Source organism: Filicampus tigris, chromosome 9, assembly GCF_054856515.1.
Source record: "Filicampus tigris isolate MCC_2025a chromosome 9, RoL_Ftig_1.0, whole genome shotgun sequence".
Lineage (NCBI taxonomy): Eukaryota > Metazoa > Chordata > Actinopteri > Syngnathiformes > Syngnathidae > Filicampus > Filicampus tigris.
Genome location: NC_141225.1, coordinates 3,000,156 through 3,018,647, shown reverse-complemented (window position 1 = coordinate 3,018,647; position 18,492 = coordinate 3,000,156). Strand labels below are relative to the sequence as shown.

Below are 18,492 nucleotides of genomic sequence, written 5' to 3'. Positions count from 1 at the left end.
AATGTTTAGCCATATTGTTAACTAATAGATATGCATTGGATGACTTCATACCAATAGGCTCCAGCAACTCCCCGCGACCCTATATAGGATAAGCGGTTTGGAAGATGACATGACTTCATACCAATCATATGATTCTCTCCGTTTTACTTCACATTATGTACAGTTCATACAATCTTGCAGCCCGAGTCAACCATAAATTAGTTTCCAATTTAGCAGGAGAAACGCAAACGGATGTGACGTACGAGCTGCCTCGCAAAAGTAGCAGTAATGTACTTTATTTGATTTTTTATTTAGTAACTCCGAAGATAAAAACACAACAGTGGAGACAAACAGAGGCAAAGAAATATATTACAGAAATCTAAAGCGTGATATCATCAGCAGGCGCGAAGGACCCGATCCAGTCTGGTCATTTTAAAAAATTTCAATGAACATTCTAGCAGTCCGGCCCTCTGCTTGTTGCAAATTTCTTTATTTGGCCCTCTGTCCATTTGACTTTGACACCCCTGATCTAGTCCGCTGATAGTGTAGTGGTACACACGCCTGAGTTGTGTGTGGGCAGCGTGGGATCGATTACCGCTCAGTGACAGTGTCTATGTGTGCCCTGCGACTGGCTGGCGACCAGTTCGGGGTGTAGTCTGCCTTCGCCCATTGACGGCTGGGATAGGCTCCAGCAACTCCCCGCGACCCTGTATAGGATAAGCGGTTTGGAAGATGACATGACATGACCCCTGATCTAGACTATTCCATAAATTGACTCCATACCTGGTCATACACATGCTTTTTAGAGTAGTTCTAGAGTATTTTGTTTTCAGATTTGTTTTGCATCTTAGATTGTACTCCTTCTCTTGTACATAACATTTTATTAATATGTTCGAGGAGAATATTTAATTTAACTTTGAGGATAAGTAAACTTGCCCTAATCTCTATTAGGTCCCTACATTTTAAGATTTTTGATTGGAGAAACAGAGCATTTGTATGATCACGATATCCTGCCAAATGGAGGATCCTGATAGTTTCTATTGTTCTACCCATCCATCTATTATCTATACCGCTTATGCTCACAAGGGTCGTGGGGAGTGCTGGAGCCTATCCCAGCAGTCTTCGGGCAGTAGGCGGGGGACACCCTGAATTGGTTGCCAGCCAATCGCAGGGCGCACAGAGACAAACAAACATCCGCACTCGCAATCACACCTAGGGGCAATTTAGAGTGTCCAATGAACTTACCATTCATGTTTTTGGGATGTGGGAGGAAACCGGAGTACCCGGAGAGAGCCTAGGCAGGCACGGGGTGAACATGCAAACTCCACACAAGGAGGCCGGGGCCGGGATCAAACCCACGACCTCTGAACTGTGAGGCGGACGTGCTAACCAGTCGACCAGCGTGCCGCCCTATTGTCCTACCATTATTTACAAATGTATTTGGTATGAAAGAAGTATTAGGTCGCTTTCTTATCACTGTGTTAATAGTATTCCATAGGCCTTTAATATTGTCTTTATTTTTTTGCAGTAAGGCATTGTAATACTATTTTTTACAATTTCTTATTATAATTGTAAGTTTAGTTTTATATCTTTTATACTTGATTTTAGTCTCTGTCGTTCTTTTTTGTTTTGTTTTTTGTTATAGGGCAATGTAAATCATATTACATTTCGAATGTTTTAAGAATCCATCATAAGCTGCCTCTACTTCAGTTACTTCCAAAAGGGATTTCCAGTTGTGGTTTTCAAGAATTCTCCTAAGAGCATTTATTGATTCGTTATTTATTCTTCTTTTAGGTGTGATGGAATGCTCCTTTGGAACATCAGTTTTCCTTTTCGAATTTAGGTTATAGAGAACAAATACGGGCAACGGGGAATCTGAAGGTTTATGCTTGAAAACAAAATAAATGCTAGCTAATCAAAAATAAAAGCTAGCTACAAGTTGTTTAAAACTGCAACAAAGAAACCTGCAGACTTAACCTTCTAAGTTTAAGAAAACTAATTAATTAGATTAATTTAACTTTAATTAATTTGTGTTTTGTCCAGGGTTTATGAGGTAACATAAAAATTGGAAGCATTAATACAAACTCAAACAGGGATAATAGTCAGGGGTGCACATAAATATTTTGGCATGGTCCTCAAATGAGCACCAGAGGTTGTTTGGTGCTCATTTTTTTCCAGAGCCACCGACCTCATGAACGACTTTTGACACATCTGAGCTTTATCACTAATATGTGTCGATAACTCATTTTAATATAACTGAATACATGGGGTTTTTTTCGGTTGTCACATTTTATTTCCTAATTATAACAAACAAGTGAATTGAAGGGAACACAAGGAGAGGACTCACGAGAAAGTTCATGATGAGTTGTACAAGAGGTTGGGCACAAAGTAAGGAGAAAAGTAGTGCACAGATTTATGAGACAGAGGGATAGGGTTGGAAAGGATTTGCAGCAGGTTGATCGGGTGATGAAGACAGATGGAAATGTACTGGTGAGTGTGTAAAGGTTTTTAAGTATGGAAGAAGTACTCTAAGGAGTTGTTGAATGGGGGAAAATGAATTAGAAAGGAGAACAGAGGAGGCTGAAACTGAAATAGGTGGTTGGCCAGATTAGAAAGGATGAAGTGAGAAAAACTCTGAGGGGGATGAAGACCGGAAAGTCAGTTGGTTGTGATATCTTGAGAAGTATGGAAGTGCAAAGGGTTGATTGCAGTGGATTTATATACATATGTATATTTTTGAGAAGATTATTCAACAGGACCTTAGAGAATGAGAATATTTAGAACAGTTGTGAAGTGTATATTTTTGAGAAGATTATTCGACAGGATTTTAGAGAATGAGAATATGTGGAACAGTTGTGAAGTGCCAAGAACCCGCAAGTTGGAGTTGCTGTAAATTAATGAGCCATGCAATGGACACATGGGAAAGAGTAGTTGAGGCGATGTGGGGCCAACTTCACGCAGTTGAAATACCTGAGCAATAGTATGATTTCATGCCTAGAAAGAGGACCGCAGATGCCAGTTTTGTACACGGGAAGTCAGAAGGAGCTGCATTGACTCTTTGTGGATTTACTTTGTAGAAATAGCCTAGGATGGATGTAGTACTGTAAGAGGCAAACTGGGGTGGTAGAAGAATTGGAACAGGGCATGTATTGGAACGGTAAGATAGTGGTGAGGTGTGACAGAAAACTTGAAAGTGGATGTTGAACTGCATCAATGATCAGCTCTGAGTCCTTCCTTGTTTGCTCTGCTGAAGGACAGGTTGGCGGATAAGGTCAGACAGTAGTCTCCATGGATTGATGTCTGCAAATGACAGTAATCTTTGGAGAAAGTAGGGAGCAGTTGGAAGAAAACCCTTGGAGAGGTAGAAGTAAGCACTGGAGAAACGACTGCAGACTGAGTTGGAGGTGGCAGAATTGAAAATGCTGAGATTCTTGTTCAGGGCTGATGTGGATAGACAGGATCAGGAATTAGCTCATTAGAGGCAAAGCACAAACTGAAAGGTTTGGAAACAAAGCTAAAGAGGACAGATTGAGATGGTTTGCACATAGAAGGGACAATGGCTAAATCAGTAAAAGGATGCTGTGAATTGAGCCACCCAGTAGGAGGCAGAGGGACCGAAGAGAAGATTTATGGATGTGGTTAGCAACGACTTGCTTGCAGATAGCTGCAAACGGAGGCGAAGATGCAAAGCAGAGGGCGAGATGGGAGAGGATGGTTTTCTGTAGTGACCTCTGAATAGAGTTAAGCAGAAATTAAGAAAAAATATTTTTTTTACATTTCAAAACGGTTCCAAGGTGTCTTAAATGTATGTGGCATGTGTTTGCTAAAAGCCCCTAAAGATAAGAATTCAATCACGTTTCACATCCTATTTGCTTTCCAACAAAAATCAAGAGTGTGAAAAAGCATGTGTGTTTATCTGAGACGGGACAAAGAAAGCGCTTGGACACATCACCAAGCACAAACCCACTCTCCCACACCCCAAGTAAGTGTTGTTTGTAAAAAACAAAGTTGAAGGAATAATTATAAAATAGTTATCCCACATTTACTGATTATGCTAAATGAACATATGTTTGAGTGATTTAGTTTACAATATATATGTGTATTGTAAACTAAATATAAGAACGATGTGATATTTGCCTGCAAAGAAGAATATTGCTTCCGCTTGTGTATGTGCTCGCAATGAAGAAATTGCTTCTGCTTTCATATCTATCAATAGCAGACTTTTTGACACCATCTTATAAGGTTTAGAAGGTTGTGGATGTGACTGAATGTTTTTGCAATGTAATGCTTTGGTGTAATTATGACGCAAGGATGCAGAAATCTTTCACTCACATACACACACATAGAGAAACAAGTCCAAGTGTTTTCCAATGGCTTGCATAAATTCCCCGCCCCTTAGGTTGGAAACACCCATATAGCCAGGGAATCCTGAAAGTTAATAAAGAGAGGTTACGGAGAGATAAAGTTAGAACGTATGAGGCGTTCTCCTCACGAGGACAGCAGGACAGCGGGAAGCAGAAACTGGTGCTCTCTCTCCACTCTACTCATGAGCTGGTAACAAGGAACTGAGTGTCTTCCTCTTCATTGGCGTTGTGTTATGAAATGTCTAATTGATGAACCTGACAAAAGTATTGCTGTTTTAAACCTAATCTGAATTCTTCAACACTGTTCCAGCCTTTAAACCCAAACTGTATGTGTCAATTAATGTAGCGCATGACATAGTCAAACACAAACATCCCACACGCCCACATCATTAATATAACAATATTTTTAATTCAATGCTGGTAACGTTGTTAGTTATTGCAAATCTGTGTTAATGCTGCAGATGCTTACTTTTGGCTTTGACATAATGCATTGGCATTGTGCAGTGGCAGCTGTGTCAACGTGGAACTTGCGGCTGGTAACCTGGGCCAGTCTTGCCGATCATGGTGTTGGCTCGAAGGCATGTGATGTTAATTTAGCCCCGCTTTTGGGTAACGGCGTGCTCACAGACAGATTTTCAGAAATGGGCAAATAAAGATTGACTTGGTTGATAATGTTACACTTGATAGGAGGACAGGCAGGTCAGGCCTCGCTCTCAATTGAGTAGGACATAGGGCTGCCAAGACTAGGGTTGCCAACTTTCTCACTCCTAAATTAGGGACAGGTGCACGGTGCCACGGTGGTGTGAGCATGATGTATGAATATGGGATTTTTTCAAATTTCCACGTTAATGCAGAAACCACATTCACGTAAGTATAAGAACAAATGAAAAAAAATAGAATTTAATATTCGTTTTTCCGAAATAAATCAAAATGTATGTTATTTTTCATTGTAAAATGTAGAAAGTTGATCATATTGACTTCAAAAGTCATTCATTAAAACAAACAATCATGATCAAAAATTGTTGGTTGATAATTCAATACTTTTTATTTTTGTTAAAACATCATTTTTTTCGGTAGTGACTGCAAAATTTGTGCCCATATTGTTGCTGCTGTTGCAGTAATACTTTGTGTGAGGGTAGCACTGTAATCACTTAACTACTTTTGCTATATTTTAACTTTTAACGTGTATTATAACTAATGAAACATTATTTGTTTCCATTTTCTACTGCTTTGTGCTGTACTCAGGGTTGCGGGGGGTTGGAGTTAATCGACTTAAGCTTTCCTTCTTCCTTCCATCTCTTATTTCTTTCTCTTTCCTTTCTTAAATATTCTTTGGATTTCACTGGGTCATTCTAATCCTTCTCCTGTACTCTGTCTCTGTTGGGCTTTTTGGCATTTTGGTGTTTTTCCCTTCAAATTAAGATAAAATATGAAACAGAATATTGTTAAAATCAGAAAGATCTATGTATGACATATGTATCTATGTATTATATTATTTAAAACTTACTTTATTCAAAAATAAACATCATATTGTCATTAAAGAAACCATTATGTCACAACCGAAACCTTTCTGTATGTTTCGGTAGTGATTGTTTTGGTTTTGTTTTTCCCTTCAAATTAAGATAAAATATGGAATAGAATATAGTTAAAATCAGAAAGATCTATGTATGACATATGTATCTATGTAATATATTATTTAAAACTTACTTTATTCAAAAATAGACATCATATTGTCACTACCGAAACCATTATGTCATTACCGAAACGTTTCTTCATTGATCGTTTTGGTAGTGCCGTTTTATGATAGTTGTTGACAATACTCAACAATGCTAGGCACAATGTGGCTACCACAGACACTTTTGAGCATCATTTAGCATTAAAATCAAAAGTGCTCAATTTATTGCCAAAATGAGGTGTTTGGTAGTGACAGTCCTAAAAACCACATGCTGATTTTCAGACTTTGCAGGGCACATAACTTAATTATGCTGTCAACTAATTGCTCGCCATGTGGCCAGTGATGAACATGAAGGTAATATCTCTTACTGGTGAAATTTCTGGGGATGTGGCTAAAACCAAGCCTTGCGTACAGACAAATACTCTGCGTTTCGGTAGTGATATGAAAAGTTGGGACAGGTTTTTTTTACATAAAAACTTCCAATTTGTAAAAAAAATCTACAAAATCAATGTAAATCTTTCACAATACATTTAAAAGCAACCCAAATGTTCTATTAAAGTAAAGCATTTTGTAAATTGGCAAAAATATTTTTTCTTTTTTTTTTTCATGAATTGAAATTCAGGAGTTAGAGATTGGGACAGCCACCTCCCAATAGGAAGTGACATATAAAAGATGACCTTTTTTATGCATTCAGTTTAATAGTATCTCAATTAATGCCTTGTGGTAAAATAGATCATAACAAGATATTACTAAGTATGCAAGGTCTGACCACCATTGGTTTTTAAAATTTGATTTTCATTGCGGGCCAGCAATTTCAACCAATTCGGTAGAATGGCTCATATAGGAAACTACCGTGGAAAGATCAGCCATACTGCAGGGTTCCCCCCAGAAAATTTGCTTAGCCTGGTTGTAGAGAAGCCGACCGGCTTCATGATAGATATTTCATTTTCGTCAGTGTACTGCATTTACCTTAGTGCTAATGGTCATTTTCATGTGAAAACATTTTCAAAGACCAAATAAAATAGATAATTAAAAATATTACTTACCATAGCTGCACTTCAACCAGCCATGGCCCTTTGTAGTCCAACAAGTATTAATTATGACAGTAATGAGACAGCGTCAGCGTTTGCCATCCACCCATCCATCAATTTTCTGAACCACTTATCCTATCTTATCTTAGCCTTACCTGTTGAGGACCAGGATCGCATACATGCAGTAAACTTGTCTTTAGTTACCCCATTTCGGCAGTTCCACTTTTGTTTACTTTGCCTTCAGTGCCTCCACCGCCTGTAGTGCTTGCCAGACCAGACAACAATGCACGCAGGTCCCGATATCTCGTCCAGCATGTTGAAAGTGCGGGGTCACTTTGTACTGTAATCTAATGTTGATTAAATCCACACGATTATAGTATCCAGCCGTGAAGTTAAAATCACAGTTAAAAAAGAATTGCACGGCTTGTTCACCATCTAAATTCCGGCCTCCAAGCACAGCGGCAGCTGCATGAAGGCTGAAGCCGCTTCCCCCGAGGCAGAGCCACAACCAACACCCACAATGCTAATATTGCACTGGGTGGAACCCTGTATACTCACTGTGGTATTATTGTGTCTTTTTTTGTACGTAACAATAGTTTCTGATGATTATGTAATAGTTTGAGAGAAAAACAGCCTTCTTGTATTTTTTCTTGAGTTGACTAAAGTAATTGCAAAACAAGTCAAAGTGCGTTGCTTGCTGTAAATCAGTAAAAGAACACCCTTGTCCAATGTGCATAGAGGTATGAGTAAACGAAACAATACAATGTGCAGGGGTGCGCATAACTGGTCCACAGGTACGCATGCGCAACACAAATCACTGATGCGAACCCTCATTTGCGTCACGACGCGCATTTGCGTACCTGTACACACTGGTGGAACGAATCATCTTTGATTAATAAGGATCAAGCATCGGTTCAGGATGGGCACGATCGGCAGAATGGTTGGTGAAAAAAACTGCGCGTTCACGTAAGTTGCATGTACAAAAGCGTTTTGCAAACATACTCAACAAACGGGGAGAACATGCAAACTCCACACAGGTAGGCCGGAGCTGGGATCGAACCCATGACTTCTGAATTTACAAATCATTTTAAGGGGAAGTCAATCCACACATATTTTTTTTCAAGAATATGTTATATGCAAGCCCACTAGTTGAAACAAGGCACTCTGATAAATATTGCGTTTGTGGAATAAGAGTTGAGCCACCCGTTTTTAGCCATCTCTGGGGGCGGCCATTTTGTCACTTCTGTCGACTGAAAATTACATCACAACTAATCAGGACTTAGGTAACGACCAATCACAGCTGACCTGTTACCTGAGCAGTTGTGAGGTCATTTTCAGTGGACAGAAAAGTGACAAAATGGCCGCCCCCTTAGATGGCTAAAAAGGGGTGTATTTTGCTGCTTAACTCATACTCCACAAACGCAATATTAATCAGAATGCTGTGTTTCAACTTTCATATTTCATTTCATAATGCGGCACACATTTTCAATATAAGACAGGTCTCTAGACAGGTCTGGACTGCTGGCATGCCAATCTCGTACTCCCGCTGTTTTACTACAAAGCCACACTATTGTAAAAGTTTCAGAATGTGGCATGGCATTGTCTTTTGCAATGTTAAATTAAATCCCTATTTGTCTTCCATTAGCAGCTAGAACTCATACAGAAGGCAAAATAATGTGCGATGCGCTGAAAAAAAATACTGTAAATGAACAAATGTATATATTATATAACCATCTGACAGCCATTTCGATATCAAACGTCCATTATGCTCCAGGAGTTCTATGAAAATTGTTAAAGAGCTCTAGGAGAAGGTAGCAGAGTAGACTTGATACTTCATTCCCTAGATAGACAAAAAGCTTTCTACATATGTGTGTTGTTGATCACTGTTCCTCACCAGTGGAAACTTTTAAGTGCTCAAGGATTCTCTGCATCATTTGCACAATCGTCATTGTATCATAATTACTGCACTACTGGTCACTTTATTTTTGCTTGATGTGAGGAGAAGCAGTTCGGAGGGATGGACTCTCTGCATTTGCACAGCTCTCATTGTTCGGTACTACAGAACTAATGGTACCATTGCATTACGTAAAGACTCTCTGGACTAATGTGTTACGTCCTAAATGTTCTTGTTACAAATTCGAGACAAATTCCTTGTGTGTTTTTACATAGTTGGTCGATAAAGATGATTCTGATTCTGATTGTGAAATTCGGTTATATTTTTGTTCTTGGTCACACGATACATTTGCATGTCTACCTGATCCTAGGTGGAGTTAATAGAACTCAGCCAAATTTGCCCCATGTGTGTTAGAAATTGTTATTTAGTATTTTTTATTACAAAATACATTTTATTGTCAGTCTAAACATTGCACAACATAATAATGACCAAATAAATTGATAAAATAATGGAATTATAAGGGAGGAAATGACCACTAAAAATGATCAGCTACAGTCACACTAAACAGCTTACTCCTTGAGTTTCATGAAAAATGTTCTCATCAGGAGACAAAAAGAGCTATAAGAAAAGGTGGCATATTAGCCTGGATGCTTCATTCCCTAACACTGTAGTCTGCTGGTCAACTCACAGAATACTAATGCTAAGGTGGAGGCGACACAACACTGCCAGTCTGTGCAAAACGCATGACCTTGGGCCAGTGGCTCTATGGCAAAACTGTGAACGGGCTACAAAAAAAGAGATCAGAGTGCCCCCTAGCTTTCAGAAAGCGGGATCAACCGTGATGAAGGAGTGGTAAATGTCTCACCCTCCCATTGTAACCTCAAGAGACGAAACCTGTCTCTGAACCTACTCATTCCCACTGTCATTTCTTTCTGTCTTCGCATTCCTTTTTTCCTTTTTTATCTGGGACACATCAGTGACTCGCTTGACTTGAAAATGCTCTCCCCAATACCCCTCAAACCCACCACCCCCTTTTTTCTCCCTTCCAACACGCACCACACAGCCCTCTTGATAGTAGGAATAAGGGAATCTAGATTCAACAGTTATGGGAGAGCTGTCATTAGCCACAAAGTGAGGGTGGGGAATAAAGACAGAAGGAGAATAATGATGGAGCTTTCTGACATTGCTGTAATGAGGGAAAAGCTCACCATAATTATTTTATTGCAAAGTGGCCATCTGGTATTCAGTATTTCACATATATGTAAACTCAGATTTTAGAAAAACATAATGGATTTCTGAAGTGACTGTTGATTCAAAGAGGGAGTAAGGTCATCCCTGTATCCTTCAACAGATGAGTGTCATTTCATCTCAAAGAAATTATGAGTGCAAGTACTTTTTATATGAAATGTATTGATTGCCAACCAACATACAGTACATTACTTTAATATAGCAGTAGACCAGCATTTTACTTATGCTTTAATTAAGAAAAAAGATCATATGAAAAAAGTCAAAGTTGACTTGAAGTATGAGACAAGCCATATGGATCTTGACTCACTAAGCCACCCAGAACCATAATGACACTGCCCATCTCTTCATTCTCTACCAGAAACCTAAAAGGACTTGCAGCTGTATCTCCCAGTTAGTGACTTTGTAGCAGGGGCGGAGCCATGGGTGGGCCTGGCTGTGCACAACCATGCACAGGCCCACCCAGATTCACAGACTGCTCACCCAGTGAGATTCATGAAAAAATATATACTTTTGAATTTTTAGTAAATTATCTTGGAATTTGTGTTTTGTTGTGGTTTTGATTTTATTGAATATTAAGAATGGCATAATTGTGATTGTCTAAGGAAGATCTGGACTTCATATTATTCAGTTTGTCATTTTATGTGAATATACGATCTGTCGGGACAGGAGGATTATGCTCAGTGAAAGAAATGTTCAGGCCCACCCTGATTTTTCCAGTCCCACCCATTAGCCACATTCTGGCTCCGCCCCTGCTTTGTAGTTATCCACAGTGTAGTCGTTAAGGCAAAAAAACTAAATTTATGGTGAATTTAGACATTTGCACGGTCTGGTATATGAAGCCACAAGTCATTCAGTCTTCGACCACGACCAAAAAGTAGCACCTGACAAAGCAGTGCCATTGCCTTATTTGAGGCTATTGCAGTTGCTTGTCTGTTTTTTTATTTATTTTTTTGCTGCACTGCCGTTTGAGGTAATGATCTGTGCCCACGGAATCAATGGTGGTAATAGTAGTATGATGATGTGTGACGTATAAATGAGGTGCATGCTAATTCACAGCTGACGTGAAAACATTTTTAACCACATTCACTGTCAAAAAGAAAATGTGGGCTCATTTCCACAATGGCAGCACATGCATCACTTTGATAGTGGAAAAAAATGCTGGAGATATTTATTAGTTTTAAACAGTCTGTAAAGGCCTCGACACACCAATCTGCCATCGGCTGTCGGAAAGTCGGTACAAGCCATCTGTTTGGTGTGTCCTGCAACCGTAAGGTCGGAGCCGTTGTCGGGGCATCTGGTCTGGCGTGTACGTGATGTAGAATCGGGTTGGGCTGTCGGGACAAATAATAACTGTGATTGGCTGTTAGCTAGCGAATCAGGGCACTGGACCAGAACGGGAAGTGACGAATGCGGACAAATCGTGAAAATTGAAGCTTTTTTTTTTTTTTCTTTCAAATATCCTCTATGGACATAATAGCTGGCTGGACAGAAGAGCGCAAAAAAAAAAAAAGGCCGCCGTCATTCGACTTTGCCATGAAAGGCTACGCCGATCGAGTGAGGCAAGGCAAGCTATGGGAAGCTATTGAGACACAGACCATTGGTTTTACACCGCCAACAAATCAAGCACAAGCCCCATGCATCAAAACATCATCATCATCATCAAACAGAAACAATAAAATTAGTGATTACAAATTTGAATAATGCAATCTAAAAAAAATACTCTTTAACTGTTACTGTGATTAATTGATCGCAATTACTGCACTATTTTGACACTCCTAATATATATTACAACAATGGCCGTCATTTACGTAGTGTTCCTTTGGAAGCAAGGTAGATACCTTCTAATGTTCAGCGTTAGCTTCGCAAAATACACAAGAATACACTAAAGAAATAGCACGTGCAACTAGCGTGAAAAAACTTCTCGATCTATTTTATTCAATGTGCATGACTTATGAAAAAGGCTTAGGCCCCAGTCTTGACACGTAGCTTACTCGGTCATCGTAGGATAAAAAAAAACAAAAGAGTTTTTAAAAGACATGTTCATATTGTATTCTGCAGCAAACCCGTTGAGCTTTCGGATCAACTTACTGAAGTTGTTTCGGTGGAAGTTTCAAGCGGCGGAAGTAAAAACAGCACAGTAAAACAGCAACACTAGAATGAGAAGACAAACTTGAAGCAGTGAAAGTCGCAGCAATGGAACAGGAAGCACAGAAGGAAGAGCTTGAGATTAGCGTGCAGAATCTTACGGCTGAAGAAGAATCGTTGCACGAATGCACATCATGACATCGGTAAAGGTGTTGCATGCGAAAGACAGGCAGGTGTCAAGGATGAGCCAAACAATTTTGCAATACAAAACAAGAGCAATGTAACTCAGAGCAATGCACATAATGAACAGCCAAACTATTCAGACACACAGGAAGCAAGAAACCAACGTCAAAACGAAGACACAGAGCTGTTGGCTCATCAACACAATCTTTGCACTTTGCCACCACAGAACATTACCATCTGCTATACAATCCACACCACGGGGGGTATCAGCCTATAAAACACAAAATCCATGTGGTATTTGACTGTGGCGCTTCCTATCAAGGAACCGCGCTGAATGGGGAGCTTCTTCAGGGACCGTTTGTTCAACACAAAACATTAGGAAAATGTTTGCGAGGAAAAATTAACGATTAAATGAGTCTAAAAGCAAAATTGTGTTGAAGTGTTTGAATTGCAAATAAATGAAATCAACATTTATGTTTTGTAGTGTGCCTGTCAATTTAGACAGTATATTGCTCATTTTAATGATGTCATTGTCTAAAACAGATGTAAATCCTGCTGTCCACACTAGCATAATTGACCAATCTTTTCACTTGCATGGATGCTACTGTTGTGCCTAAAGTTATGTAACATTGGAGGGGGTTCTTTCAACATTATATTGAAAAAAAATTCTAAAATTCATACTTCACGTCATTATGAAAGGTGTCATTGCGTTCAGCATGACAAAAAAATACACTTCCTCAAGTGGCAGTTCTATCATGCAATTAATTCTACATAATGGCTGCTAAGTGTTAATGCAGTAGTTAATGTGTAGCCCCTCACAGGACAAGGAACCATATTTGCAAATGTACAAGTAATCTTAAATCGATATGGATGCCACATGCCTCAAAGTACAATGTTGTACAGCCCTCAGATTTGTCACAGCCAATGAAAAAAGGAATGTGTTGAAAATTTAAATGTATAATGCAAAATTACAATGGGGAATCTTTTTTTTGTTATAATATGATTTAACTTTTACTTGTGTAAAAAAAAACATCTGAATTGGAATTTGGTGCAAAAATAATCATTGACTCTCAGAATGGGTGGTGTGTAGGCTGTGAAGAAATACGGGGTTCCAGAATCCAGACTATCCGTCAACACTGGGTTTGTGTTTATGTCATACAGGAGGCTGTCATCTCCCATGTCTCACCTGATGTGCTGTACCTTTTTCGGGTGCAGGCTGTCTGCACCAATGACATGCGTAGTGATTTCAGTCAGAGCATGCTCTTCAGAGGTAATGCACACACGCGCGACCAGCTTTGTCAAAATTATCTACTGTGTCATGGGTCTCAACACATTTATGATTTATTGTATACATGAACTTACTAAATTATTCATGCTAGACTCGGGTGATTTATGCAAACACTATGAAAGGAAAAATAGGAAAATAGTGGTAAGGTAATATACTTGAGAGATCACTGTCTCATTACTGTAGATATGGATAGCATTGTTTATAATCAATATCTAATGTCTCATTCTGACCTACGTGCAAGTCCTGCACTACAGTTTTTGAATGAAATTATGACATCATGAATGATGTCTGATTGTTCTACCATTGTTTAGCAATGGCTCATTCCTTTTGATCCACTGTGTTTCAGCAAACACCACTAGAATCTTTGAGGGGACGCGCATCGTGAAAACTGGAATGGTAAGGAATGCAGGGATGAATGGTGCCGTGCGTGTTTGGATCATTAGAACACAAAGAAATTCCATGATTGTGCATACATAGATAATAATGAATCCTCAAGCAAATTGTAAATAGGCTTTCACTTGTATAGCGCTTTGCTACCATAAAGGTACTGAAAGTGCCTCTCTTTCATTATGTTTCTCAGCCAACAGTTTCACCAGCCTCTTCAGCCGACATGGCCCCAATCTCCTCTGGTTCATCTACCTGGACCTCATCAGGCATTCCCTTCTCCTTTGTCTCCATGGCGACGGGCATTGGCCCTTCCTCCAGTGGTAGTCAGGCAACAGTGGCATCTGTGGTGACCAGCACTTTACTAGCCGGACTTGGCTTCAGTGGAGGAGTCATTTCCTCTTTTCCTAGCTCACTCTGGCCAAGCAGAGCACAAACACACCATCTCACACCTCAGCCCAATGAACACACCATGGCCAGCAATGATGTCAGCACTCCTGTTGTCACAAAATCCTCAGAGAGGGACAATAGTGAGACAGGGAATGAAGGCAGTGACAATGATAAGGATCAAGGGGAGGAAAGAGACATGGAAGAACAGGATAAAGAGGAAGAAGAGGAAGACGACAAAAATGAGAAGCAACAAAAGAAGCGGCCGGTAGAGGTGGTCGAGGAAGGGAGCATGTACGACAGTGTGGCTGGGAATGACCCAGCCTGTGGGAAACCTGACGCTACTGCAAAGGAGAAAGAAGAAACGGCGCCAGTTCCTACTTATTGGCCACCTGAAGACCTGCGGGTGGTCTACAACCTTGGTCTATTTGTTCATAACCACACCACTGTCACCACTTTCCTGGTTCCTGAGGGGTACCATTTGATGCTTACGCTGCGAACAGTAGCGGCCCGGGAACATCACTCTGTCTCCATCCGTACTGGTGAGTGGTGATATTTCACTGCTTCCCAATAAAAAATGTGTGTGAATATGTGCAATTGAATATCCAGAGTCATCAGCTCTAGACAATCTACCATTTTTAGTCGGTACATACGAGATAATTCCATTCAATACAATAATTACAACTTTTCTGTAGCACTGTGTAATGCATGTGTGGGAGATCAATGTTCCAAAAGTTTCCATGTGAGGAATTGGAATGGTTGTGGAGAGCTACACTAACATGAGACCATCCCACTCATATACTTTATGATCTAATGACTAGTTATTTGAACAAAACATAATCAATCGTTTGAGCAAGCATCTTAGCGAGCAGCTAAAAAAATTGTTCTGTGAGAGGTTGTCTGGAATACAGTTGAACCTCGACTTAGGAATGCCCTTGTTTACGAACAATTCAAGTTACACACAAAATTTTGGTACAAAAATTAGATAAATTCATGTACTAATTTTGATATATGATGGCAAACTCATTGGCAACATGCATAACACATTGCTGTAAACTGAAAAATAGTCGTATCCCTCTGCGGTTGGAGGTGGAAATCCATTTCATAAGTAGGCAAAAGTCATCAGAAGTGACCAGGGTCATCATTTGTGTAGTTCGGTTGTCGTTATGATTTAAAAAGAGTAAAAACAATTGTTTGATAATAAATGTCTTCACCCAAGCACTGACTAAAAGAAACATTTTGGTGTTATCATTCTTATTCCCTGAAAAATGGCCAATAAATCATTCATTCTGCCAGGGTATGTAAACTTATGAGCACAACTGAGATTTTTATGCGTATCCTTACTATCTATCATACATGAATGAGCTCAGCTCATGCATGAAGTAATGTCTTCATTTTGTCATTCATTGAGTTGGACACACAATTCTCATGTGTTTGGCTCCAAACACCACCACAAGGGATTTGAAATGAAGCAAATAAGATGTGGTTTAACTGACTTTCACCTCTAATTTGAGGTTACAGTATCTCTATGCAAATTAACAGTGTCGGAATTAAGAGTTACAATGGGTGTGTATTCCTCGCAGTTTTGATGACGGCAGCTGGCTAGGCTGCATGGTAGCTCCGATAAGACAAGTTTCCATGGCAACCAAAACACGTCAGTCATGAACATAACAATTTCCCGTGAGTTGTTATTCTAAGTTGCTCGTTTGATGTACAAACTGCACTGGAGATATAAAGACTTGGTTGTGGTGGCTTACATTGGTGGCGTCATTATGACTCTATGAGGTAGAACGCGCAGTCGCACACCGCTGCAATATGATTGTCTGCAACATCGCTGAAGGTCCTGCCTAGAATTCGAATGTGAATCATGACGCTCTGCCGTAACCATGCACACTGCCATCTTGGCTTATCATTTCTGATGGGAAAACAAGAAAGAAACACAGATGAACTGAACCAAAACTGTCGAACTGAACGTTTTGGGCAGTTTTCAGATATATATTTGGGCAGCATGGGGATGACTGGTTAGCATATCCGCCTCACAGTGCAGAGGTCATGGGTTTGAATCCTGGCTCTGACCTTCCTGTGAGGAGTTTGCATGTTCTCCCCTTGTGTGTAACCCACACCACTCTCCGGTTGGTCTGGTTTCTTCCCACATTCCAAAAACATGGTATGGTAGATTGATTGAACACTCTAAAATGTCCATAGGTGTGAATGGTTGTTCGTCGATCTATCCATCCATTATCTATACCGCTTTATCCTCACGAGGGTCGTGGGGGTGCTGGAGCCTGTCCCAGCTGTCTTCGGGCAGTAGGCGGGGTACAACCTGAACTGCTTACCAGCCAATCGCAGGGCACACAGAGATAAACATTTGCACTCACAATCACACCTAGGGGCAATTTATAGTGTTCAATTAATTAACCTACCGTGCATGTTTTTGGAATGTCGGAGAAAACTAGAGTACCCGGAGAAAACCCACACAGGCACAGGGAGAACATGCAAACTCCACACATGCAGGAAGGCCCGGGCCAGATTCGAACCCACAACCTTTGCACTGTGAGGCAAACGTGCTAACCAGTCGACCACCGTGCTGCCCCAGAACCAAATCGTTCTACTTTTAAATAAACTGGCCTTGAATTAATGTGAAAAGAAAATGTACGATATTATCACTGCAAGATAATAGAGGTGGGCCCCATATCATGTGTTATTTAGGTTAGTTACTTTTCGTGTTGTGTATGACTAAAATTTTAGGTTCAGTAACAAAACAATATGGTCTACTTGGAATGTTAGAATAGAACAGAAGGCTCATCATCAAATGTCTAATCATGTGATAAGTGATGACGGATTGCAGTCATGTAGTCTCTGCTCAGCAAAGACTTTCAGCAGTGTACCGCCTTAGCCAAGCAAACACCAAGGGACAATCAATTCAATTTCAAGTGCTTTGAGAAAAGTACAAGGCCAGACATTTCTATGAACAAAAGCAATTTTATTATATTCCCCGGAAGTAGCTTCCTCATTCTCATTGTCAATGCGTATTCTGTAAATGTAATCCTATTTAAGATGGCAGGATGCAAGGTCAAAAGATTGTTGTGTCACAACTAGGTTCAAAGTGGCAGTCACGACTTCTGGGAGTGGAATTTATTTATTTGTTCATTTTAAATCAAATTCCACTTATATTTGTAGAGGTATAGTAGAAGCCCTCCTCAACAGTATCATTCTAGCTAACGTCATACAACCTGCCAGGAAATGACTCACTGGAAAAGTACATGTAATTTGCTTACACATAAACATTTGAGGGAGCAGGGTATATTGCTGACATTCTTTCAAAAATTTAAAAATAGCTTTCAGTATGCTGCAATAAAGTTTTCTACCACTGCAAACTATAGTCACAATAATTAACATTCTTAAATGAAGAGAATTGTTTTTGAAAATGAGTAATTCTGATAGTGACATTCTATTCAGTTCACTTTGCCTGCAAGTCAGTTGTTTGTAGTATGTTTTTTGTCTTTCACCTTCCACCTAGAATTGTTTCTACTAAAACAATTCCTCTGGTCGGTTGAAGCAATTTGAACATAAAAGGATGCTAACGGGACACTGATTTCTAATAATAACAAATGCGAAAAAAAGTTGATTCTCAACTTCATTGTCAACCCTCTTCTCAGTATGTCCTCCTCTCTATTTTCAAGTCTGTTCACTGAGCAGACTTGCCTTTTTTACTTCTCTTGTTTCTTACCTACACCCTCCTCCTCTTTTTTTTTTTTTGCATATCTTCTTTTTTCACCATCTCCTCTCTCATGCCCCACCACCCCCTCAACTTCTTTGTATCTCCCTCCTTTTTTGCTCAGATCTTAGTGTTGGCCTACTTTTACACATGGGGAGAGGAGAAGAGGCTCCGAGGCTTGATTCAGTTGTAGGAGGGGAAAAGGCCTTGCTCCATTTATAGCTACATTTCCCTGCATGGTTTGTGTTGTATGAAT

At 39.8% G+C, this 18,492-nt stretch overlaps 1 protein-coding gene across 2 annotated transcripts in view; it reads left to right on the top strand.

The window, feature by feature from the left end:
• Positions 1 to 18,492, top strand: part of LOC147141662 (receptor-type tyrosine-protein phosphatase gamma-like) — a 458,048-nt gene that overhangs the window by 392,436 nt on the left and 47,120 nt on the right. For both annotated transcript variants that reach the window (XM_086039819.1, XM_086039820.1), the window contains 3 exons: positions 13,621 to 13,729; positions 14,094 to 14,143; positions 14,328 to 15,060. In XM_086039819.1, coding sequence (XP_085895945.1) covers positions 13,621 to 13,729; positions 14,094 to 14,143; positions 14,328 to 15,060 — 892 coding nt within the window. The remainder of the gene's footprint in view (positions 1 to 13,620; positions 13,730 to 14,093; positions 14,144 to 14,327; positions 15,061 to 18,492) is intronic.